This window comes from Oryzias latipes, chromosome 18 (genome assembly GCF_053564925.1).
Source record: "Oryzias latipes strain Hd-rR chromosome 18, Olatipes_Hd-rR_3.1".
Classification (NCBI taxonomy): Eukaryota; Metazoa; Chordata; class Actinopteri; order Beloniformes; family Adrianichthyidae; genus Oryzias; species Oryzias latipes.
In genome coordinates, this window is record NC_136254.1 from 6,087,501 (window position 1) to 6,112,218 (window position 24,718).

Sequence of the window (24,718 nt, forward strand, 5' to 3'; positions counted from 1 at the left end):
GTCTTATCTTAAATGAACGTTTCTTCACTGAATGACAACAGAAAGTCAACACAAAAAGTTCAGACAGGATTTTGCTGAATGTATTAGTGTAAATTAAACTGTCATTTAAATGATGTAATTTGGAAATCACCTGGTTTAAAGCTGTAGCAAACAAATGCGCATGTGTTTGTACATGGAGCAAAGCTCCAGAAGTCATAATATCTGAAATAAAACCGACCACATTTGGCATTGTTGGGCCAAAGTAACAAAGAGAATCGTGTTTTGTTGAAGGAGAAGCTGCTTCCATCAGACCAGAAAATGTTTGAATCTCTATAAAGACCGATCCAGGAATTTTGGCTGTCAGTCTTCACATAAATCCTCTGCCAGTCTGTTTCGTTCCTCACAGTGGCCAGGTCTTTGAAGGTCTGTCTGCAGTATTGCTGAGCGCTGTACCAGTTCATACTTTTATTCACAAAAATGTATTCAGGATTCTCCCATGTTCCTGTGGATTACAGATAAAATGGGTCACAAATTTTTGGGATTACATTAAATGAATTTGTCGAAATTCTTACCATTGTAGCAGATAAAGGGAAACAATGTACTGCAGTCAAAGTCTAACAATCTGTTGGTCTTGCTTGTGGTCAAACAAATTTGATCACTACGAGAATGGTACTGATCCTCTGAAGTCCAGTAGTTGTCTGCAGTTATGCCTCCTTTAAACCCATCAGACCACCTCCAGTTGATTTCGTTTTGCAGACCAATCCAGACAACCTTAAAAAGATTTTTTAAATCCTCATAACGATCATTAGTAATGTTAAGTGTCTTCAGAAATGTCTCCTGTTCTTCAGGGCTTTCAATGGTGGCTAGATCAATGTAATTCTTCCGGCAGTAGGTCTGAGCGTCAGTCCAGTTTAAAGGAGTAGTAACCAAGTGGTACTGACGGATGACGAGGGAGTGGGAGAGGATGAAGATCTCTGTGAGAAAAACATTTGTGAGCAACAAAGGAACTTTCCTCAACATTCCAGTTTCTCACCAAAATGTTCAGACTTTAACAAAGAAACACTGACCTGAGAAAACCAAGACGAGCAGCAGGATCTTCTCCATCATGATGCTGCTCTGTGGACTGTAGAAGGAGACTCTGGGATGGAAACACTGCAGCTGATGTTTGTATCTGAACACAGTGAAGGTCTGTGAGACTAAAACAAAACAACTGTTGCAGATACTGGTTTTACAGAAGTACTTCTATGGAAAACAGCATTGAGTTCAGCAGAATAGCACTTTGCTTTTCATTTAAGCAAATGTCTCAGTGGGAACTTTATACAGTAGACCTTTTTGTACACAGACATTTGACAAGTTTTTCATTCTAATATCCTTTCTAAGAGCCTTTCAAGATAGAAAACATATATTGAATATATGTACATATATTCAAAAACGTCAGTGTAATTCTTATCAACAGTGAAGCTCACCAAAAATCCTTTAGTCTGTAATTCAGTCTTCATCTACCCCCTGATTTTAGTACACAGCAATTTAGAAAGATACTCCATTTTTCATGCTCTTCCACCTTTTTCACCTGACATCCAACCAGCTGACAACCACATCATTTTAGGACTTGTCCATCTTGACACAACCGTCGGACAAGACCAAAATGGAGGCTACATTGTTGTGGCCTTTGACTAATTGTGAGCAAATGGAGCAATTCTTGGTTCTTGCTTACTTTTATACACTTTGACCTCCTCCAAGAAATGTTTCTCTTGGATCCCCAAGGTCAACCATACAGGTCAAGAGGATAAACTGGAAGTTCTCAACCAGCCCAAAGAAGGTAAGCTCTAATGCTGATGTAACAACATAAAGACAAACCCACCAAGGGCAGAGACTGAACAATACTGGAGAAAAAACATCACATAACAGCAATGCTCAGAGGCTAATAGACTTCAGAACGCAAGAACGTCCTGAAACAAGAACTATCTCACTGGCAGACATCTAAGAAAGGGTCTAAGATATGAATAACTGAACAGCACAAGGCCCTGACACGACACACATACTGGCTATGGAAGCCAACCGCACCACAAGTGTTTTGAAGCATAACTGTCCCAGCTGCTTATAGATGTTACACACTGTGAATGGCTAACTGAGAGATGGACAGTCCTGATCCTGAAGGACCTCCAGAGGAGAACAACCCAATCCAATTGGCAGTCACCTACCTTTGTACAAGATAGTTCCTATCAAGCAACATGGGCTATAAGTTGACCAATAAATTCATTCATTCATCTTCTTTACCGTTTATTCCCTTCACAGGGTTGCCGGAGCCTATCCCGGCCACTTGGGCGAAGGCAAGGAATGCCCTGGACTGTTCACCAGTCTGTCGCAGGGTAGAATATCCTCAATCACACATCCATTCACTCTCACACTCACACCTATGGACAATTTAGAGTTGCCAATCAACCTATGAAGCATGTTTTTGGACGGTGGGAGGAAGCCGGAGATCCCGGAGAGAACCCACGCATGCACAGGGAGAACATGCAAACCCCCTTCTTGCTGTGAGGCACGAGCGCTAACCACTGCGCCACCGTGCAGCCCCAACCAACCAATAAATTGACTTGGTCAATAAATCTGCTATTATTTAGAATTTTCCCATGTATTAGTATCAATTTTTTGTATTAATCTAGTGAGATTATGCTGTGAAAGATATTATCTTCTCTTTTTATTATTGTCTAAATGCGCTGTTAAATGTTAAATCAAGCTGTTGCTTACAGATGACCTTGTTACCTCATCAGCAATTGTTCTTTTTGTTTAATTATCCAGTCCTTCCCCAAAGAAGGGTGGGGGGGTTTAATGACACTCTGTCTCTGGCAGAAAAGGAATGGTGCTGCTTGAACTAAAAACATTCCCAACAGTTCATGACACCACACCCAAAATGACCTTTTCAACTCGGGTTTTCTGCTTGTATGTTGTAACCTCCAACTATGTATTCTCAATAAATAAAAGAGCCAGGCGAGAAGCAGTCCTTGGAGAAAAAGGCTGGTGGAGTTTCTTTGTGGTACTACTTTCTCTCTTGTGTACAAGAGTGAAAACTTTGCTTGTTTCGTGGTTTCTTATTGTGTTTTTCTTTATTGTCAAGGGGTGAATTGAAGGGACAAATGGAATGATCCATTTTCTCCTTGTCATCCAAGACTGGGTCACTGGGGCAGCATTCTAAGCAAAGATGCCCGATTTTCCACTACCCGTCCACTTCCCCGAGCTCCTTTGGGGATTACGTAAGGATTTCCAGGTCAGCCAAGAGACGTATTCATTCTAAATCAAATCAAACTTTATTTATAAGATAGCGCTTCTCATGCACTTTGTGCAGCTCGAAGCGCTTTAACACTAAAAACAGAAAACACACAACATTACAATAAAAACCCCAACCCACCCTTCACCCTTCCCACTCCCCTCCATTAAACCACATGACCCATGGCTCCCACGTACAATGAAATATGACTATGTAACTGTAAAATAAATAAATAAATAAACAAGTATGGCTTAGCTCTGCTGTGAGGAAACAGTATCTGGGAATCCTTTCATACCAGGAGCCAGCCCGGCCACCGGAACATCGCCACAGTGCCCACCCAGACCGGGACAACACCGGGGTCCCCCTCACAGCCATAAAGCTGTAAAATTAGACCCCAGCCGCCCCAGCAAGGGCAACAACTGCAGCAACAACCGCTGACCAAGCCGGCAAGCCCTGGAGGAAAAGATCCCCTCAAGAAACACTGGGGCTAAAATCATAAGATGCTAAAATTAAAAACATAAAAAAGAAAAAAAAAAAAAAAAAAAAACCCCCAAAAAAAACATAAAATTGAGAATAAGATGCATAAAATTAAAATAAATACATAAAATAGCCTATACTAAAACTAATAGAATAAATTAGCAGTTAAAATCAACTAAAAGCTAAATTAAAAAGGTGAGTCTTGAGCCTCTTCTTAAAAACCTCTACAGTCTCTGCAGCCCTGAGGCTCTCCGGAAGGCCGTTCCACAGGCGAGGACCATAATGGCAGAATGAAGCCTCACCATAAGTTTTGGTCCTCACCTTGGGAACAACTAAGAGGCCAGCACTGGAAGACCTCAAGGTCCGCGAGGGCTCATATTTTAAAAGAATATCATTTAAATAAGAAGGCCCAAGACCATAAAAACATTTATAAACCATTAAAAGAATTTTAAAATCAATCCCGAAACGCACAGGGAGCCAATGCAGCGATTTTAAAACCGGTGTAATGTGTTCCCGCCCTCTGGTTCTCGTCAGAACTCGTGCCGCTGAGTTCTGTAGAAGTTGTAAGTTTGAAAGAGACTTTTTGGGTAAACCAGAGAGCAGGGCATTACAATAATCGAAACGACTGAAAATAAAAGCATGCATTAGTACCTCTGTGCTGGCAAGAGAGAGGAACGGGCGGACTCTGGCAATGTCCTTAAGATGATAAAATCCTGTCTTAACGACATTTTTAATGTGTGGGATAAAATTTAGCTCAGAGTCAAAAAGTACGCCCAGGTTTCTCACACATTGAGAAGGTTTAAAATTATGAAGATGTGGTAAAATCATCTCTCTCTTGTCTTCAGAACCGATGATTAAAACTTCAGTTTTGTCCTGGTTGAGCTGTAAGAAATTTTCTGCCATCCACAACTTTATATCTAAAATGCAGTTTAAAAGAGTGTTAACCGGTTCAAGGTCATCAGGAGACACGGCGATGTAAAGCTGTGTATCATCAGCATAGCTGTGAAAGTCAATGGCGTGTCTCCTGATGACATCCCCAAGAGGCAACATATATAAATTAAACAGTATTGGCCCTAAAATCGACCCCTGGGGAACCCCACAACTTATTTCGTGGATTCTTGAAGAGCACGTATCCATACTTACATAAAAGTGTCGATCTGTCAGGTAAGAGTAAAACCACTTAAGAACATTTCCAGAGAGGCCCACTAGACTACTAAGTCTGTCTAATAAAATCTGGTGATCTACTGTATCAAAAGCGGCACTAAGATCCAGCAGCACCACGACAGAAAGTTTCTGAGAGTCATAGTTTAATCTAAGATCATTAACGATCTTTAAAAGAGCCGTTTCTGTACTATGGCTTTTCCTAAAACCAGACTGATATTTTTCTAAAATCTTTTGGCCATTTAAAAACTCATGCAGTTGAGTTGCGACACTTTTTTCTATTATTTTACTTAAAAATGGTAAGTTGGATACGGGTCTATAGTTATCCAGATTTTTTGGATCTAATTGACTCTTCTTCAGAAGGGGCCTCACCACCGCCGTCTTACAGGCAGAAGGGAAGACCCCCGTCTGAAGAGAGCAATTTACTATATTTAAAAGCTCTGACTCAAAGAATCCATAAAATGTTTTAAAAAGTGAAGTGGGAATGGGATCTAAAAGGCAGGTTGTAGTGTTTACTTGGGATAAAACTCGACCAAGCATCTCCGCATCAACCAGGACAAAACTCCCCAGTGTTTCTTCTGGTAAAAACAATGCTGGAGGTCTGTTAAGATCTGTGTACTGCATGGATGAAATGTTTGATCTTATAGCATTGATTTTACCCATGAAGTGGTCTGCGAAGTCCTCACATGCAGCATTAGATGATGGCATGGAGGACTTGTTGAAGTCTTTGTTTATTAAAATATCAATGGTTTTAAAAAGAAATTTGGGGTTGTTTTTATTTTCTGAAATGATTTTTGAAAAATAGGAGGTTCTGGCCCGTTTAACTGAGTTATTGTAGATTTTGAGTTGTTCTTTAAAAATGTCTTTGTGAATTATTAATTTTGTCTTCCTGTATCTCCTCTCTGCTCTCCTGCAGTTCTGCTTCAGACCCTTAATCTCGTCAGTCTTCCATGGCATTTTAGGAGTGGCTCTTAATGTTTTTGTTTTGAGTGGAGCCACTGCATCTATGGAAGACTGAAGTCTGTTATTAAAATGATCAACAATAAAATCACAGGGTGCAGGTAAAATCTGAGCAGGAGTTTGCTTAAAAACATCAATAAAACTTGCAGCCACTTCAGGAGTTAAATACCGTTTCCTCACAGTTCTCACTGAGGCTTCCTGCTGGATTTCACCGGTGACAGTAAAAAACACACAATAATGGTCTGATATGGCCAAATCAACAACAGAAGACACCCCAGTGGACAGACCATAGGTAATGACCAGGTCCAGGGTGTGTCCTCTGTTGTGAGTTGGCTGTGTGACATGCTGCTGAAAGTCCATGCTGTTTAGAATATTTAAAAACTCGCAGGCATAGATATCATCATGATTGTCAACATGCAAATTAAAATCACCAGTAATTAAAATCCTATTGTACCTAATATGAAGAGATGATAAAAGTTCCGAAAATTCTTGGATAAAACAGGAAGGAGGGGTTGGTGGTCTGTATACTGTGACAGTTAAAACAGGAGGGTCTCCAAAGACAAAAGCATGATGCTCGAATGAACAATATTTACCAAGTAAAGTATTTTCAGATAAAATTCTTTTGTGAGCAATCGATGCTGTACCTCCACCTTTCTTTCCTCCCCTGATTGAAAATGAAAAGTTTGAATTAGGTGGAGAAGCCTCAGTGAGAATAGCTGGAGCATCAAAGCCAAGCCAGGTTTCAGTTAAAAACAAACAGGTTAAATCATGGTCTAAAATCAGATCATTAATGATAAAAGACTTATTTAAAAGTGATCTGACATTTAAAAGAGCCATCTTCATGGTTGTGGGTACAATCTGATGTATGCATGTCATGGGTTTTGTGACTGATGTGTGAATTGGTCGGAGACAACAAACATGCGAGGCACGTGGATATGAATGCAAATGATTTGAATGTCTATTGGTGATGCGGACTGGTATGTGATTTTGTATGGCAGAGAATGATGTATCAGGGGTGTGGGTGTCCTGGTTCAACCGTCAGCTGGATATGGTTTTGAAAGAACGGAGGGTGAGATCAATGTTCATGCTGAGAAGACGGGAACCACTATTGTTGAGGTGTAAACCATCTGATTTAAAGAGGTATGGTCTATTGTAAAAGGTTGTGAAGTTATCAACGTATGGAATGCTTATGGAATGACAGTATGTTTTTAACCAAATGTGAAGCTGACGGACGCGTGAGAACATGATGTCTCCATAACGGGGTGCAGGCAGTGGTCCAGATATGATGCAGTTTATGTTTAACTGTTGGATGGTATGAATCAGGTGGATGAAGTCCATTTTCAGAGTCTCTGATTGCTGCAGTTTCAGGTTGTTGGTGCCTGCATGTATGATAAAAGTCTCCGCAGAGGGGTATTTCACAGAGAGTTGGTGGGCAGAGTTTTTAATCTCATTGACGACAGCTCCAGAGAGTGTGTGTGTGTGGCACCTTCTGACCCGGACATGCCGGACAACGGAGTCTCCCACGATGAGCACGGGCTGCTGCACAGGTCCGGGTCTTCCAGCGGGTCTCCCCGATACAGCAGCGGGGTGAAGAGCAGCGGCCTTCGCTCCAGCGTGCTCAGGTGGAGAAATGGGAGCTCCATATTGATGTTTCCGTGCAGACAGTACTCCAGCGTGAAGACCTGGTTTTTCTGTGGAGAGTGGATCCCCTGAAGCTGGTGAGATGCAGGCTGCGGCGCGCGAGCCCCGGGGAAGCTCGCCTGAGCGTCGGGCCACCGCGTCTTTCAGCAGACGGCGGCGTTTCCTTCTCGTGGCGGGGACCAGCGGAACAGCAGAGGATCCGGGCGGCTGGGCCAGTGCCGCGGCTCCGGGAAGAAGGGCGAGCCGGCCAGGCTCCAGCAAAGCGGGCACCGAAGTAGCAGACGCCGTTGGATCCGTAGAGGTGGTAGCGGGAGTCGTCGCTTGGCTGCGACCAGCAGCAGAGCCGGATGCCACGGTAGGCGTTCTGCCCGATGTCGGTCCCGGTGAGCCCGCTCGGGTCGCTGACGCCGCGGTGAGGTCTTCAGCCAGCGGGGCAAAGCGGTTGGTCAGCGCTAGGTTCCCCGCTGGCTGTGTCGGGTCCACAGATCCTCCGGCCGCGACGTGTCACCTCAGCCCACGACTGTTTGGGCGTAGAGCAGAGGGCTGGAGCCCTGGGCCCGGCATCGGCCTGGTCTTCATGGAGGTCCTGTCGACTCCTGGCCTCCAGTGCAGAGCTGGTGTTGGTGGTGCTCGCAGCCCCGTCCATCCGCTCCCACCCGTTGTTTTTACGGCCACATATTTGAATTATGTTGCTGTCCGTAGCGGTGGAATGGGCTTCAGAAGGAGTTTCTCCAAACCACGGAAGGGTTTGAGACAGGGAGCGGTTGGTGTTAATGGAATGCTGTAGCTGCTGGATGTACTTAGACTGGGATGTCGATACTGAGAGAATTTTCTCTATCAGAATTGATTTCTCTCTGAGTTCCAGTCTAAGCTTTTGAACGGTTTCCTTAAGTTGGCAATGTCCTTGGTTACAGTTGTCTGGAGTGCATGAAACTCCGTCTGGACGAGCGGCAGCCATCTTCTAACATGTCCTCGGTCTCTCTCGGTCTTTCCTCTGTGGGACATGCCCAGAATACCTCCACGGGGAACCGTCCATGAGCATTCAGACCAGATTCCCCAGCCATCTCAACTCCTTTAAACATGGCGGAGCAGCAGCCCTACTCCGCGTGACCGAGCTTCTCACCCTATCCTTAAGAGCGCTTACAGAGGAAGCACATTTTGGCAGCTTGCTTCTATAGGACTTTGTTCATTTATTCATGACCCAGAGCTCATGATCATAGATGAGATTTGGAACAAAGACTGATTCAATACTGACTCTCTCTTCAACAGCAACTGCGTATCGGTGGATGCTGCTCCAATCCGTCTTTTAATCTGATGCTCCGACCTTCCCTCACTTATGAACAAGACCCCAAAATACTTAAACTCCACCACCTGGAGCAGAAGCACTTTACCCATCCAGAGAGGACAATTTATCTACAGTGGGCCACCCTCATGCTTCACAGTAGGTATGGTGTTCTTTAGATGCAACTCAGCATTCTTTCTCCTCCAAACGATGAGTATTCTTACCAAAAAGTTCTATTTTGGTTTCATCTGACTGTATGACATTCTTCCAGTCCTTTTCTGGATCATCCAAATACACTCTAGCAAACTTTAGACGGGCCTGCACATGTACTGGCTTTAGCAGGGGGACACGTCTGTCACTGTAGGGTTTGAGTCCCTGGTGGTGTAGTGTGTTCCTGATGGTAGCCTTTGTTACTTTGGTTCCAGCTCTCTGCAGGTCATTCACTAGGTCCCCCATGTGTTTCTGGGATTTTTGCTCACCGTTCTTGTGATCATAGTGACGCCACGGGGTGAGATCTTGACAGGAACCGCAGATGGAGGGAGATTATCAGTGGTTTCATATGTCTTCCGTTTCCTTTTTTATTTTTATTTTTTTTTTTACTTGTCCTGTCCAACAGCTGGGCAGACAGATGAGAGCTGAAGGCCTTTTATGTTGGACATATTTACTTTTACAACAGGGGTTATGAATCTTCCCACAAACCAGAGGTATCTCTGAATAAACCCCTTTTGTAATCGAGGCCAAACTTTATTCATTTAAATTGTTTTTGAAAATCTTTTGTGTTGGACCGGACAGAAAAAGAAAGGAGGGAAGAAGAGAGAGGGATGTTAGAGAGGGGCGATAGGAGAGTGATCATGGGGTGGGGGGAGGGGTAAAACCATGAAGCAGCATAAAGCAGCAAGCTACTGGATGTTTATCAGTACGGTAAGGTTCAGATAGAATACAAATCTCAGAGGGGCGGGGCCTGTCCACACACACACTCAAATGTTATAGACACACCTGTTAGCTGCAGAAACATGTCGACATGTACACAATACAGATATTGTTCACACATGCATACTTATGCCTTCAAACCAACTAGTGTGAGATATTTCATTCAATCATGCAAACTATTAGTGCAAAAGTGAGCCAACACCTGTGCTCAGTTGAGTGTTTATGTTCTTCTAAAATGGATGATGGAATGTGAAAAAAAGGAGGGGGAGTAACCAGCCATCCCCACACCAAGACCCCCGCCGCAGCAGCCGCGGCAGCCAGAAGCCCCCAACGCCATGCGGCAGCAGGCAGAGAAAAACCGCCCCCCCGGGTGACCACGTCCGCCACCCAGGCAAGGGCCAGCAGGACCACCACGAGTTCCCCAGAGCCAGAGAGCAGGGAGGCATGGGGGGAAAGAGAGTGCCGCCCCAGCACACCCAGGAGAGCAGCCCCCCCGCAGCGCCGATCCCCACCCAAGAGGGGTGCCCACAGCCCCAGACAAGCACCCCATCACCACCCAGGGGTTCTGGGCATCCCCTTGCCCCAAGCCCAGGTACGAGCCAGGACCCCCCAAGGGAGACCAGCTCCGCGCTCCAGGAAACCATCCACCAGGCCCAAGGTTGGTCTAGAAAGGTGCAAGACAGGGGCCAGGCGCCCCCGCCCAGGAGGGGGGCACCCCAGGGAGAAGGGGGCCCACAAGGGTTGTTGTAGACATCGCCCGACCAGGCTCGACCACAGATGGAAGTTTGGCGACCAGAACCCACCCCACAGGGACACAGACACCCCCGGCTCCGTTGTGATATGATCCCCGTCTTCTGGCCTTGCCAGAGAGCTCAGGGATCCCTCTCCCTGCGTGGAGAGAGCACCGCAGGGCCCAGAAACCGGCACCCGGGGGACACGGGCCCCGCACGCCCCACCAGGGATGGGGCAGGGGACAGATGGTCCAAGGTCCCGCCTTCCTTGCGAAATGAGTGTGTGCGTGTGTGTTAGTGAGGGTGTGTGTGTGCATGTGTGTGTGTTTATGTTGGAATGTATATTTTGAGGGGGGAAGGGTGTGTGCACAAAGGGGGTGCTGTTATAATTGGCGGGTAGGGCACTGAGGGGACATCTCCTGATTACTCACAGTGATGTCCCATCACCCTCCCCACCAAGGGGTCCTAAATGTTTAAGGTGCAGTTAAAATTGGCAGGTAGGGTGCTGTATGTTTCCCATTTCCTAATAATTACTCCCACAGTTGATTTTTTTACACCAAGCTACTTATCAATTGCAGATTCAGTCCTCCCAGCCTGGGTCAGGTCAACAGTTTGGTTTCTGGTGTTCTTAGACAGCTCTTTGGTCCTTGCCATTGTGGAGTTGGGAGTGTGACTGTTTGATGTTGTAGACAGGTGTCTTTATATAGATAACCAGTTAAAACAGGTGCCATTAATACAGGTAATAAGTGAAGGACAGAGGATCCTCTTACAGAAGAAGCTATAGGTCTGTGAGAGACAAATCTTGTTTGTAGGTGACCAAATACTTGTTTTCCATCACACTTTACAAATACATTCTTTAAAAATGAGACAATGTGATTTTCTGGATTTTTCTCATTTTGTCTCTCGTGGTTGAGGTTTACCTATCATGAAATTGACAGGCCCCTATCATTTCTTTAAGTGGGAGAACTTGCATTATTGGTGGCTGACTAAATACATTTTTGCCCCACTGCATCTCTGGTCAACAATCATGACTTTATTGGATGTCTTTTCTCATTAAAGCCAACAGGAAATCATCTGTGAGAAGTAGAGAGGAAACCTTGTGGTTCCCAAACCGAACCCCTCTGGCCCTTGGCTCCACCTGGAAATTCTGTTCATGAAAGATTATGAACACAACCAGTGGTAGAGGGCAGCCCCTAAGTCTAATATGCACTGACCAACTGCTGGCCATGCAAACTCCTGCTATGGTCATAATGTGTTCCCAGTAAGGTCTCCCGGACCCCATGTTTACAGTCGGATGTGGTCAAACACCTGCAAATCTACAAAGAACATATGGACTATGTCTGAGTGAACTCCCATGAACCCTGTATTACCCCGTGTTTGATAGTCGATGTCAAATCCAGCTATTATTTTCGCATTGAACCTAGAATCTTCTGTTTCACATAAATGTCAAACTTGACTAGAGAAATCAGTTCATGAAGGGACTTATAGGTAAATGTCTGAGCTTGTCCTGAGACTCTGCTGCTGCATATAGATGGATGTGAATCAGTTAAGGCAGCCCCCATCAATCCAAGTGATTGAACCCTCCTTTCTGATGCAATTAAGAAAGCTAGTCTGTGGAAAGATTAATCAGCGCAATCATTTTTCAAATAACTGTCTAATGTCGTTTTGGTTGGAATCACCTGCTCTCTGGCTCCTCCTTCTGTCCAGGTGTGACTACTGCTTCACCTGTGATTCCAAAGGATAAAAGCACCACCGTTTCTCCTCTGTTCTCTCTTCACTACAACTTTGTTACTTTGTTCCGCACTGCTTTGCTGTTGTCAGGCTCCAGGCTTTTGCTCAGGCCTCGTGTTCATTTCATTCAGTTCATGGTCTACTTTTTATAGTCCCAGTGTTTGTTTTTAAGGATTCCTGATAAAAAGATGTGAAACTTTACTACAAAATAATCTTTGAGCTCCACTCAAGCAGATGACCAACAATTGAGAGAAAAACATAAAAGTTTAGTATTCAATTCTGAACTTTTCACGAGCAAACAATCCAAACCTATGAAAACAGAGAATTAGTGATTGGGAAACAAAATGTTGCCCAACATAAAGGAATTATTTCATTTTCATGGCGTCATTCCATGAGAAACGTTTTTTTTTGTTTTGTCTAACTAGACATTCATATCACAACATTAGGCGGCTTATGAATATTTTATACTGCACCTCTTCAACTGGCACCCCTGAAATGGTCATCGCTATGGATGCTGAAAAGGCTTTTGATCGGGTTGAGTGGTCTTACTTGTTCTATACTCTGAGACGCTTTGGCTTTGGCTCTAAATTCCTGTCATGGATCAAATTACTGTACACATCGCCTATGGCACGTGTTCGCACTAATAACGACTACTCAGAATACTTCCCCTTGGGCCGTGGAACTAGACAGGGCTGTCCTCTTTCTCCTCTTTTATTTGCGCTAGCCATTGAACCACTTGCGGCGGCCATTAGAACTAGCTCTATGTGTGGTATCTTGAGGGGCAGTGTAGATCATAAAGTAGCCTCATATGCAGATGACCTTTTATTATTTATTTCAGATCCAACTGTCTCCATGCCATCAGTTTTATCTCTGCTGCGGGAGTTTGGACAGATCTCTGGCTATAAATTAAACCTAAATAAAAGTGAACTTTTTCCCATCAATCCGGAGGCCATGGCCTACCCCCCCTCAGACTTACCTTTTAAAATCTCTCCATCTGTCATTAGGTATCTAGGCGTTCAAGTGACTAAGGAATTTTCTGATCTTTTCAAAACCAACTTTATCCCATTACTGGATCAAATTAATTGTGACTTACAGCGCTGGTCTATGCTGCCATTATCCCTTGCAGGCAGAATAAGCTGCATTAAAATGAATGTGCTGCCTAAATTTCTGTATTTTTTTCAATGCCTACCAGTATTTATCCCAAATCAATTTTTCAGGTCCCTTGACAACTCTATTGCCCAATTTCTATGGGGAAAAAAGCCTCCAAGGATGAGAAAAACCATATTACAGAAAAGCAAAGATAATGGTGGCCTCTCCTTACCAAACTTTTTATTTTATTATTGGGCTGCAAATATCCGAACAATATTATTTTGGTGTCATAGTCACATTGTTAAGCCAGTCTGGTCACTAATAGAGGAATCATCTTGTACTTTTGCCTCTGCTACTCTATTCTCTCTTTTGTTTAGCTCGTGCTGGTTTGCGGCGCCTTCCATCCGTGAAACCTGGGTTCGACTCCAGGCTGCTCCCTGTTCCCTTCTCTACCTCTGCCGGTTCCAAGCCCGGTTGTGTCTGCCTGTTAAATTCTCTCTCACATCTTATACCGATAACATCATAGTTAAGCATTGGTTAAAAAAATGGACTCAACTTAAACAGCACCTTGGAATTCAAAAAATCTCTCTCATGTCCCCACTCCATCTTAACCCTTTGTTTCCTCCATCATCTACAGATAAGACTTTTGCCCTGTGGAGAAGTCGTGGCTTAGTTTCAGTAAAAGACTTTTACATAGATGGAACTTTAGCTTCGTTTGAGTTATTAGCTAAAAACTTTAATCTGCCCAACACTCATTTCTTTAGGTATCTGCAGGCTCGTCATTTTATCTGTCGTCATTTCCCTGACCCTTCCAGTATCCCAACAGCCACTATGATTGACACTCTCATGGGGATCAACCCCTCTCTGAAGGGTACAATATCAAAAATTTATAACCTTTTACTATCCACCCTTGCTTCGTCATCTGACCATCTATGTGCAACTTGGTCAGAAGAGCTTCATGTAGACATAAATGATGATCAGTGGAGATCTGTGCTTGGGCAAATTCACTCCTCATCAATATGCGCCCGACACTGTATCATTCAATGTAAGGTGGTTCATAGAGCTCATTGGTCTAGAAGCAGACTTGCCAGAGTTTTTCCAGGCACTGATCCTAACTGTGTAAAATGTAATCTAGGCCCTGCTAATCTTACTCATATGTTTTTGACATGCCCGTCGCTTTCTGACTTCTGGGACTCTGTATTTGATTCTTTATCCTCTGTCTGTAACGTCAAAGTACACCGTTCCCCAATGACAGCCCTTTTTGGTATACTTCCGGACAATCACTCTCTCCCTCCTTGGTTAGAGGACCTTATTACCTTCCTGACATTTATTGCCCGTCGGACTATCTTGATGCACTGGAAAGACCTTCGCCCACTCACTCAAAGTGGATAAAAGACTCTCTTTCTTTTATTAAGCTGGAAAAAATCAGACATTGTTTAAATGGTACTACATGTAGATTCTCTGAAATTTGGTCACCTTTCTTGGAGCATGTGATGTCCTTGACTTTGAAAACGACCCAGTGAACTTTCGGGTACATTAATAGTTGTGAGTTGTGCAGTGTCTCTGCTGTTTCCAGATTGGTAGCACAGTATATTGTTTTATTGTTTGTAAGATTTTGTTTATTCATTTGTGTCCTTTTTTTTTTTTTTTCTTTGTAATTGTGGTTTTGAATTGTTTGTTTGTTTGTTTATATATATATATATATATATATATATATATATATATATATATATATATATATATATATATATATATATATATATATATATATATATATATTTTACTTTAACAACAGGGGTTATTAATCTTCAGACAAACCAAAGGTGTGACTGAACAAACCCCTTTTGTAATTGAGGCCAAACTTTAATCATTTCAACCATGATTGAAAATCTTTGGTGTTGGACCAGACGGAAAAGGAAAGAAGGGAAGAAGAGGGAGGGATGTCAGAGGGGGGGGGGGGGGTGATAGTGAGAGGGGGGGGTAAGACCATGAAGCAGCATAGAGCAGACAGGTTTACTGGTTGTTTATCATTACGGTACAGTTCAAATGTAGTACAAAAAGGGCGGGGCCTGTTCACACACACTCAAATGTTATCAACACACCTGCTAGCTGCAAAAAATGTTCACATGTCAACATGTACACAAAACAGATAGTGTTCACGAACGCATACCTATGCCTTTAAACCAACTAGTGTGAAATCTTTCATTCATTCAATCATGCAAACTATAAGTGCAAAGGTGAGCTAACACCTGTGCTCAGGTGAGTGTTTATGTTCTTCTAAAATGGATGGTGGGATGTGAAAAGAAGGAGGAGGAGCGCCCAGCCACCCCCAGAACCAGACCCCCGCTGCAGCAGCAGCGGCAGCCGGAATTCCCCCAACGCCAGACGGGAACAGGCAGGGAACAACCGCCCCCCGGGCGACCAAGACCGCCACCCAGGCCAGGGCCAGCAGGACCGCCGCGAGGCCCCCAGAGCCAGAGAGCAGGGAGGCACGGAGGGAAAGAGAGCGCCGCCCCAGCCCAGCCAGGAAAGCAGCCCCCCCGCCGCGCCGGAAGAGCCCAACGCAGGGCCCCACCGGAGAAGGACGCCCACAGCCCCAGACGAGCACCCCACCACCACCCAGGAGTTCCGGGCATCCCCCCGCCCCAACCCCAGGTACGAGCCAGGACCCCCCAAGGGAGACCCGCTCCGCACTCCAGGCAGCCACCCACCCGGCCCACGGTTGGTCCAGGGAGGAGCAAGGCAGGGGCCCGCCGCCCCGCCCAGGAGGGGGGAACCCCGGGGAAAAAAGGGTGGCCCACAAGGGGTGTTATAAATATGGCCCGACCAGGCGCAGCCATGTTGGAAGTTTGGCGGGGCCCAGCGCTCAGGGGCAAGGACCAGGACCCACCCCCCAGGGACACGAACACCCCCGGCTCAGGTGTAATATGAACCCCCCCACCGTGCGGAGAGAGCACCGCCGGGCCCAGGGAGCTGGCACCCAAGGGACACGGCCGCCATCGCCAAGAGGCCCGCACCCCCCACCAGGGAAGGGGTAAGGGACAGATGGACCCAGGTCCCACCTTCCTTGCAAAATGTGTGTGCGTGTATGTGTGTTTGAGAGGGTGTGTGTGTGCATGTGTGTGTGTTTATGTTGGAATGTATATATTGAAGGGGTAGGGTTGTGTGTACTAAGGGGGGTGCAGTTAAAATTGGCGAGTAGGGCACTGAGGGGACATCTCCTGATTACTCACAGTGATGTCCCCTCACCCTCCCCACCAAGGGGCCCTAAATGTCTAAGGTGCGGTTAAAATTGGCGGGTAGGGTGCCAGGAGGACATCTGCTGCTTGCTTGCAGTGATGTCCAAGCACCCCCCCTACCAAGGACCCTACATGTCTAAGGTGCAAATAAAACCGAAAGAGGGGGGGGGCACTCCATACGGCAACCATAGGAGGGGGGCCACTGCCAAGTAGCCCCCCCCCAAGGCGCATCGCAGGCTAGACCCCCCACCCCCTCACCCTAATATGAGGTTATATGAGGAAGGGGGTAAGTTGGGGACAGCTGGTAGACTGTCCCCAGGTGGTCAAACAGCTGTCCCCCAGCCCCCCCCCAGCAAAGGGGCCAGGGCCACCCAGCCCAGGGGCCCCACCCCCGGAGGCGCCGACACCCCAGGCCCGGCACCACCCACCCCACACAGAGAGAGAGGAGCCAGAAAGCGTCCCCACCCCCAGACGCCGGCCCTAGAGGAGCTCTGGTTAGGCCTTGACGGGACCGAGGAGGCCAACCGGCCGAGGCAACCACTGATTGCCTCAGCGGAGACCCCGAGCCGTTAGCCCCCCCGACCCGTACCAATAATGCCCCCCCCCTCCCCCCCAGAACGCCCCCCCACAGGACAGGGCCGACAAGCCCCCCACCCCACCCCAGACCCCGCAGCCGAAACGGGTGACACCCAGAGCGACCGGGGGCTCCGAGAGGGTTGTCCCGTCCCGCCCCAGAGCTAGGGAAGGGCCGATCCCAGCCCCAGGTGCAGATGGGCAGCCCATCCGGCGCCGCTGCCCCCCCCCCCCCCCCCCCCCGAGCAGGGCCCCCCGCCAACCCCCCCCAAGGACAGGCAAAGGGACCACCCCCCCCAAGCCAAGCCAGACCACCCCCCCACCCCCCCACCACGCACCCCCACACCCAAGCCCAGAGGACCACGCAGCGCCCCAGCCCGCCCCACCCAGGCACCGGACCCGACCCCCCAAACAACGGAGCCCCCACCGCCCCCGCCAGGCACCGGAGGCCACGACCCCCACCCCAAACCACAGCAGAAGGGCAAGGAGCAGCAACGACCAAGCCCCCCACCCCCTAAGTCAGGGGTCGGGAACCTTTTTGGCCAAGAGAGCCATAAATGCCACATATTTTTAAATGTAATTTCGAAAGAGCCATACAATAATGTAGTGTCCCTTTCCCACACTGAGGCACGGAGACTTAACCTCTTTTAGGGTTCTCTATTCTGGTTACTGAAGACCGCAACAAACGCCGTAAAATTAATTCAGCAACTCCTGAATCTCTCCCGCCGACACAAGAGCGCTTCTACCAACTTTATATTCCCCCCTCCAGCTCCAGCCCTCCCATTTCCCTTATTCGGCCCATAGCTGAACCCCATTGGTCCAAACTACCTAACAACCACCTGAGCGACAGAACTGAGAGCCAATCAGATCTCTGCTTGATGCGTTTAAGGAACTCCAGAACTTTTAACGCGGCCCAACAGCCAAGTCCAACTCAGTCCGCGACAATATGTTTAAAACTAAATATACAAATGAATGTGTGCATTTGATTTAATTTCAACATTTTTAAAGTACAATAAGTCTGTGGATTCTTTTTTAATAACATTGTTATGCTGTTGCTAATAAATGATGAGTATTTCTCGTGGTAGTTTTGCTGATGGTCTAGTCTGGTTGATACGTGGTGAGTTTCTGCTTCATGCAGGCGTTGAGACTTTAAACGTGATCTTAGGTCTGAATGTTCTGTAGATGTGAGACAGACTGATCACATGCAGACGGGGAGACAAACACACACTCACACACTGCAGTGAGTGACGGGAAGCGGGTTTTACGTTTTTACAATCCCTGCGCGATTCACCTGCTGCCTGTCCCCCCAACACCTCAGCCCCCCCCAACCCCCCACCCTCTGCTTTCTCCCTCACACATCCCGTCCCCGCAACTGCGCGCTCTTCCTCAGAGACGGGAGCGCGCAGTTTTAGGCACGGCAATTCACAGGTTTCCAGCTGGTACAAACTCTGTGAAATTATAGATAATAGTAACTGATAGCGCTGGCGCAGATTTTTCTCTCTAAGCACCGCTATTACTGCGCGCCTCTGGCATCGCATCGCGCCCGAGAAGGACTGGTCTAATGAAAAAAAAAACTATAATTAAAGATTTGTCTGTGACCAAATTGTCACATGTGACCATCAAAAGAGCCATATATGGCTCGCGAGCCATAGGTTCCGACCCCTGCCCTAAGTCATGGAGTCAACCACAGGAGACCAGAGAGACTGAATTCTTTCAAAGTTACTTGAGCTTTGGGCTGACATTTTTTCCAAGCTGATATGATCAAACAACAGATTTCTGTGTTGATTTATGTTTATATTTTTCTTGTTTTTCCAATTTATTAAAATATTTTTTTTGGCAATACAAAGAGTTATGAAAATGATAGATGCTAATCCTTCTTCTATATCGATGGCACTCATGTCACCAAGCACACAAAGTGACGGTGAGGCCGTGATTGAAACCTTAAGCCAGACTGATAAATGGGCACATACCTGCTGCAAGAGAGCCTGGACAGGAGTGCAGAACCACAGTGCGTGCATGTAGCTGTCGGGTAGATTATTATCACAGTGCTCGCAAATGTCTGAGTTACTGAGACCCATCTTGAACATCCTCTGTCCAGTGTAGTAAATTCTGAGTTTTGAGATGGATTAGCTGCAGATTTGGACTTTTTGTCAGTTTAAAGGTGTTTAGACAGAGTTCTGACCAGAAGCTTTCATCTGTGCTGATGCTCAAATCTGCATCCCATTTTTTTGTTGGAAGGGCAATATTGTTATCTAAATTACATAAAAGTTTGTATATTTTGGAGAGAGTTCTATTCATTGAAAAATTAATCAGAGTGGTAACTACATCTGGTAGCTTTAAATCGTCGTCTTTAAATTTATACTTTTTAGTAATACTTGATTTAAGTTGCTGATATTCCAAGAAGTTATTTATTCCATGTTTGTCTTGAAGTTCCTGGAGAGTTATGAATCTTCTATCAATAATTACGTGCTCTAGTTGTTTTATGCCCCCTGCTTGCCAAGCTGGGAAGTGAATCATTTTTTTGTTAATAAGGATGTCCGGGTTGTTCCAGATGGGTGTCATTTTGCACGGTTGAATTGATGATTTTGATATTTTGAGAAATTCCCATCAGGCTGTTAAAGTGGCATTTATATTATTTATTTTTATTTATAATATTAGATTTTTCCAAGCTTTAAACACCCCGAGGAGAACTGCAGCGATGACATTGAAATGGAAGGTGTATCAGAGCACTGCAAATCAACAAAGACCCAGCTGTACGTATAAACTCAAACAAGGAGAAGACTGATCAGAGATGCAGCCAAGAGGCCCATGATCCCTCAGGATGAACTGCAGAGATCTACAGCTGAGGTGAGAGAGTTTTGTCACTCAAACTACTTTTCAAATTAAAGGTTGCGGTCAAATATGTTGAAGAACATTGGTACCTTTCTCAATCTGCAATGGGATCAATCATAATTTTTTTAACCCATGCTCAGCTACTTGTGACCCAATTATGGAAAAAGGAAAAATTTTCAAATCAATTTAATAATTTCCAGAGAGACTGACATTTACTGTATTTGTCAAAATGTTTTCCTATGAAAATCTATTAAATGATAGAATTTGCTTTTGCTTCTAAATCTTGATCTTCAAAATATCAGTTTGTGATTTTGGCTCCCTTTTGTTTTATGTTAAAAATTAACAATATCAATGTATTAAAAATCTAAAGGGTTTATAAGGCTTGAACAACCCCGAATTTGATTTTTATTAGAAAATTTACAGTGTATTTTTAAATCTGCATTATCTGATCCATATTAAAACATTCATTGACTGATAAATGCAACAGGATAAAAAAAGTCACTTCAAGATAAAACTTGCTAATATGATGCTGAAAAAAGAAAGTAAACACAAATCTCTTATCATGCCTTTCTAGTTAGAGTTAGACCTTAATAGGAGAAGTCCTGACCTGAGAAAACCAAGACGGGCAGCAGGATCCTCTCCACCATGATGTTTCTCTGTGGACCTTAGAGAGAGACTGTCTCTGTGGTGGAAACACCAAAACTGCTGTTTTTGTCCAGACATAGCCTCCCCCCCCATGGCTACTTTAGTGGAAAAGCTAAACACTGTTAGAATTATAACAAAAAGACTCCCATTTTAATGGAATGTTTTATTGGTACAGACAGATTCAATGGAAACAGCTCTCACAATCAAAACATTTTAACAGTAGCATCACATTTACAAGCAATGATAATTTAGTTATGTCTACTTTATTCTTAATAAACAAAAAACAGATTTGGTAGCTCTAAAGTCTTTAGGCTAACCGCACACAGCTTTGCTGTCATCTGACCTGATGAATTAAGGCTATGTTCTGTCTGAAGTACCAAAGCTTCATAAATCTATCAAGTTCCAGCATATTCAAATATGAATATAACATTTAAAAGAAAAAAAAAGTCACTTGTTCTTAAAAGTTCTAGATTAACTAAATATAATTGGCCCCCTAGCACCGAAGTGAAACAAAAGAGAAACCAGGTTCCACAAAAAACACAGACTATTAACCCTTGTGCTATCCTAGGCACTTTAACATTGGGAGTGAGGTCATCTGACCCTACAAGACAGTGCATGTGACGAAGCAGCGTCACAGGTTGCAGGACAGCGCCTGAACATGAGCCTAAATTATTTGTTTTTTCTCTTTTCTCCCGGCCCAGTAACAGTTTATAGTTTTGTGGGACACAAATCATTCACATTTCCTGTTTTGTTTAGTTCTAAGGGTGCACACTTGGTTTTAAACAGAATCTCACTCACCATCAAAGTTTTCCTCCACCAACAGCCAAACCAGAGCAATGGACACATCAGCATTTATATCCACAGGAAACAGGAAGTGACTTCACATGTCAGAATTGTTTTTTTATTTTTTTGTTTGTTCCCCTTTTTGTCTAATTGTTTTGTTTCAAACCTATTTCTGTATTTTAACTGTTGTTTTTTTCTGTTAAATATCTGTAAGTTGGGAGTTATGTTGATTCTTTCAGAATTTTAAAGAATTGTTTGGATAATCGGCCTGTGGGAGGGGCTAAGCCTTTATAAGGGGTGAACTTTTCCCAGTTGAGGGAGAGCAGTCTTGGTTGCAGTGGTGGCATCAGGCTCTCGAGAAAAATCAGCTGAATTTATTGCCGGGTTATTTTTTGGGGGATCAATAAAAATCCCATTTTTGAAATTTTGAGTCTGCTGGCTTGGCCATCTTATTTCAGAGTGATTTGTTTTTTCGCTGCTGAGAAGAACCCCGTCACAATGCACTAAACCTTTTTTCTTCAATGATTGGAAGAAAAATGATTTGTGACACTCTTCTCTGTCCTGAAATCTACAGCTGGATCAGTCTGAAGTCTGGCTTATTAAAAGACAAGAAAAATTCCCAAAAGGATAAAATAAAATAAAATTTTAAATCTTGATTTCCAAGATTTCAGAGGTTCCTTGAAAGATTGAATAAAAGCATTTGTTGATTACACAAACATATTCGTACATAAGAATTGAAATGTTTTTTTTGTTTCAGTAATATTCTGAAACTACAAACAAATATTACTGCCGCCGTGTTTATAGTTCAGACTTCTTTTTTTTCTCCTCCTTTTTGAAGACAGTTCCATCCTTCTTTTCTGTCCACTTCAGCTGGACTCCACTCATCCCATTCTGAAGCTGGGAGACAACAAGGAAAAACACTTTTAAATCTGTTATCAGAGAGTACAGATATAAAGCCTCCTCATGGAAAATGTACCTGTTTCAGGAGCTCTGTTTTCACAGCAGGGTCATTCAGATTCACAGAGCCGTTGGTCTTCAGTCTTATCTTAAATGAACGTTTCTTCACTGAATGGGAACAAAAATTCAACATGAACAGCTCAGACAGAATTTTGGTGGATGTATTAGTGTAGATTAAACTGTCATTTAAATGATGTAATTTGGAAATCACCTGGTTTAAAGCTGTAGCAAACAAATGCATATGCGTATGTACATGATTCAAACCTCCAGCCAGCAGTGTCTGGTTTATAATAAAAACCACATTGGGCATAGTTGGGCCAAAGTAACAAAGAGAATCGCGTTTTGTTGAAGGAGAAGCTGCTTCCATCAGACCAGGAAATGTTTGAATCTCTATAAAGACCGATCCAGGAATTTTGGCTGTCAGTCTTCACATAAATCCTCTGCCAGTCTGTTTCGTTCCTCACAGTGGCCAGGTCTTTGAAGTTCTGTCTGCAGTATTGCTGAGCACTGGACCAGTTCATACTTTTATTAACAAAATCATATTCAGGATTCTCCCGTGTTCCTGTGGATTAAAGACAAAGTGGGTCACACGTTTGTTGGATTAAATAAAATGTATTTTGTCAAAATTCTTACCATTGTAGCAGATAAAGGGGAACAACAAACTGCAGTCAAAGTCTAACAATCTGTTGGTCCTGCTTGTGGTCAAACAAATTTGATCACTACGAGAATGGTACTGATCCTCTGACGTCCAGTAGTTGTCTGCAGTTATGCCTCCTTTAAACCCATCCGACCACCTCCAGTTGATTTCGTTTTGCAGACCAATCCAGGAAGCCAGATAAGGATTTTGGGAATTTGTCTTCAAAAATGTCTCCTGTTCTTCAGAGCTTTCAATGGTGGCTAGATCAATGTAATTCTTCCTGCAGTAGGTCTGAGCGTCAGTCCAGCTTAAAGGAGTAGTAACCAAGTGGTACTGACGGATGATGAGGCAGTGGGAGAGGATGAAGATCTCTGTGAGAAAAACATCCTTGAACATCAGAGGAACTTTCCTCAACATTGCAGTTTCTCACCAAAATGTTCAGACTTTAACAAAGAAAGACTGACCTGAGAAAACCAAGACGAGCAGCAGGATCTTCTCCATCATGATGCTGCTCTGTGGACTGTAGAAGGAGACTCTGGGATGGAAACACTGCAGCTGATGTTTGTATCTGAACACAGTGAAGGTCAGTGAGACTTAAACAAAACAACTGTTGCAGATACTGGTTTTACAGAAGTACTTCTATGGAAAACAGCTTGAGTCCAGCGAAAATTGCACTTTGCTTTTCATTTAAGCAAATGTCTCAGTGGGAATTGTAGACAGTGTGACTCTTTGTTCACAGGCGTTTGATAAGTTTTTCATTTTAATGTCCTTCTCTTTAAAAGCCTTTCAAGATAAAAAACATATATTGAATATATTTACAAATATTCAAAAACGTCAGTGTAATTCTTAACAACAGTGAAGCTCACCAAAAATCCTTTAGTCTGTAATTCAGTCTTCATCTACCCCCTGATTTTAGTACACAGTAATTTAGAAAGATACTCCATTTGTCATACTCGTCCACCTTTTTCACCTGACATCCAACCAGCTGACAACCATGGAGATGTTTTTTGACGAGCAGTCACAACCTGGATTTGGGCTTTCACCAAGGACTATCATCTTCACTAAATGGGATTTACATAATAATTACCATCCTATCAGAATTCTGGAGGATGATTAGTGGAAGATGGTTTTCAGTACGGTGTGTGATTCTCATGGATATCTAGAAATGTTAGTGCTCCAGCCATTTTCCACAAAATGATCAATCACATTGTCTGATTTTAAAGAATTTAGTTGTAATTTATGGTGCAAAATAAGTATTTAGTCAATAACAAAATTTCAACTCAATACTTTTTAAGTACCCTTTGTTGGCAATGACTGCAGTCCAGCTGTTGTCAAACTCTTTCTTTTGCTGATGATGCAGCCGTATTACTTTTTTGATGGGCGTCTAATCTTGATACGCTGTCATTAAAATCTCCGACTCTGTCTCACTGAATTATAGCGCTCTCTTTTTTTCTCCATGTGTTTCTATGGTGACTCCGAAAATCGGCGATCCATTGAGAATGTCTTTATGTACTTGCCGTAACCCAGGGTTACCAAGTCGAGCGTAATTACGCCAACTCATATCCGGTCTTTTGGAACCGACATACCCAGAGTAAGCAAGTTCAGGCTGATTTCAGCCAAAGTTCAGGGTTAAAGTCAGGCTAGTTTAAATGTGCCTTCTGGAATACCCCCCTGGTCACCAGAAAAACAACAGAACCTACACAAATGCAAAATAATTTTCACCCCCCCTTACACAAACACTCAACATTCAAAACAACAAATTTAAAAAACACAAATACGACAAGGGTCGTAACAGTGGACTGT

General features: G+C 44.3%; 1 protein-coding gene across 2 annotated transcripts in view; it reads right to left on the reverse strand.

The window, feature by feature from the left end:
- The window catches only part of LOC144987349 (secretory phospholipase A2 receptor-like), a 23,381-nt gene extending 1,877 nt beyond the window's left edge, over positions 1-21,504 (reverse strand). Inside the window, exons 1-5 of one of the 2 annotated variants that reach the window (XM_078936713.1) lie at positions 21,337-21,504; positions 1,047-1,150; positions 552-953; positions 131-481; positions 1-27 (exon numbers count right to left, since the gene is read on the reverse strand). The exon at positions 1-27 is cut by the window's left edge and continues 62 nt beyond it. In XM_078936713.1, coding sequence (XP_078792839.1) covers positions 1-27; positions 131-481; positions 552-953; positions 1,047-1,086 — 820 coding nt within the window. In that variant the 5' untranslated portion in view covers positions 1,087-1,150; positions 21,337-21,504. Of the gene's footprint in view, positions 28-130; positions 482-551; positions 954-1,046; positions 1,151-20,500 lie in introns of both variants that reach the window. The other variant, XM_078936712.1, reaches the window with a different exon arrangement.
- Between the last annotated feature and the right edge of the window lie 3,214 nt (positions 21,505-24,718).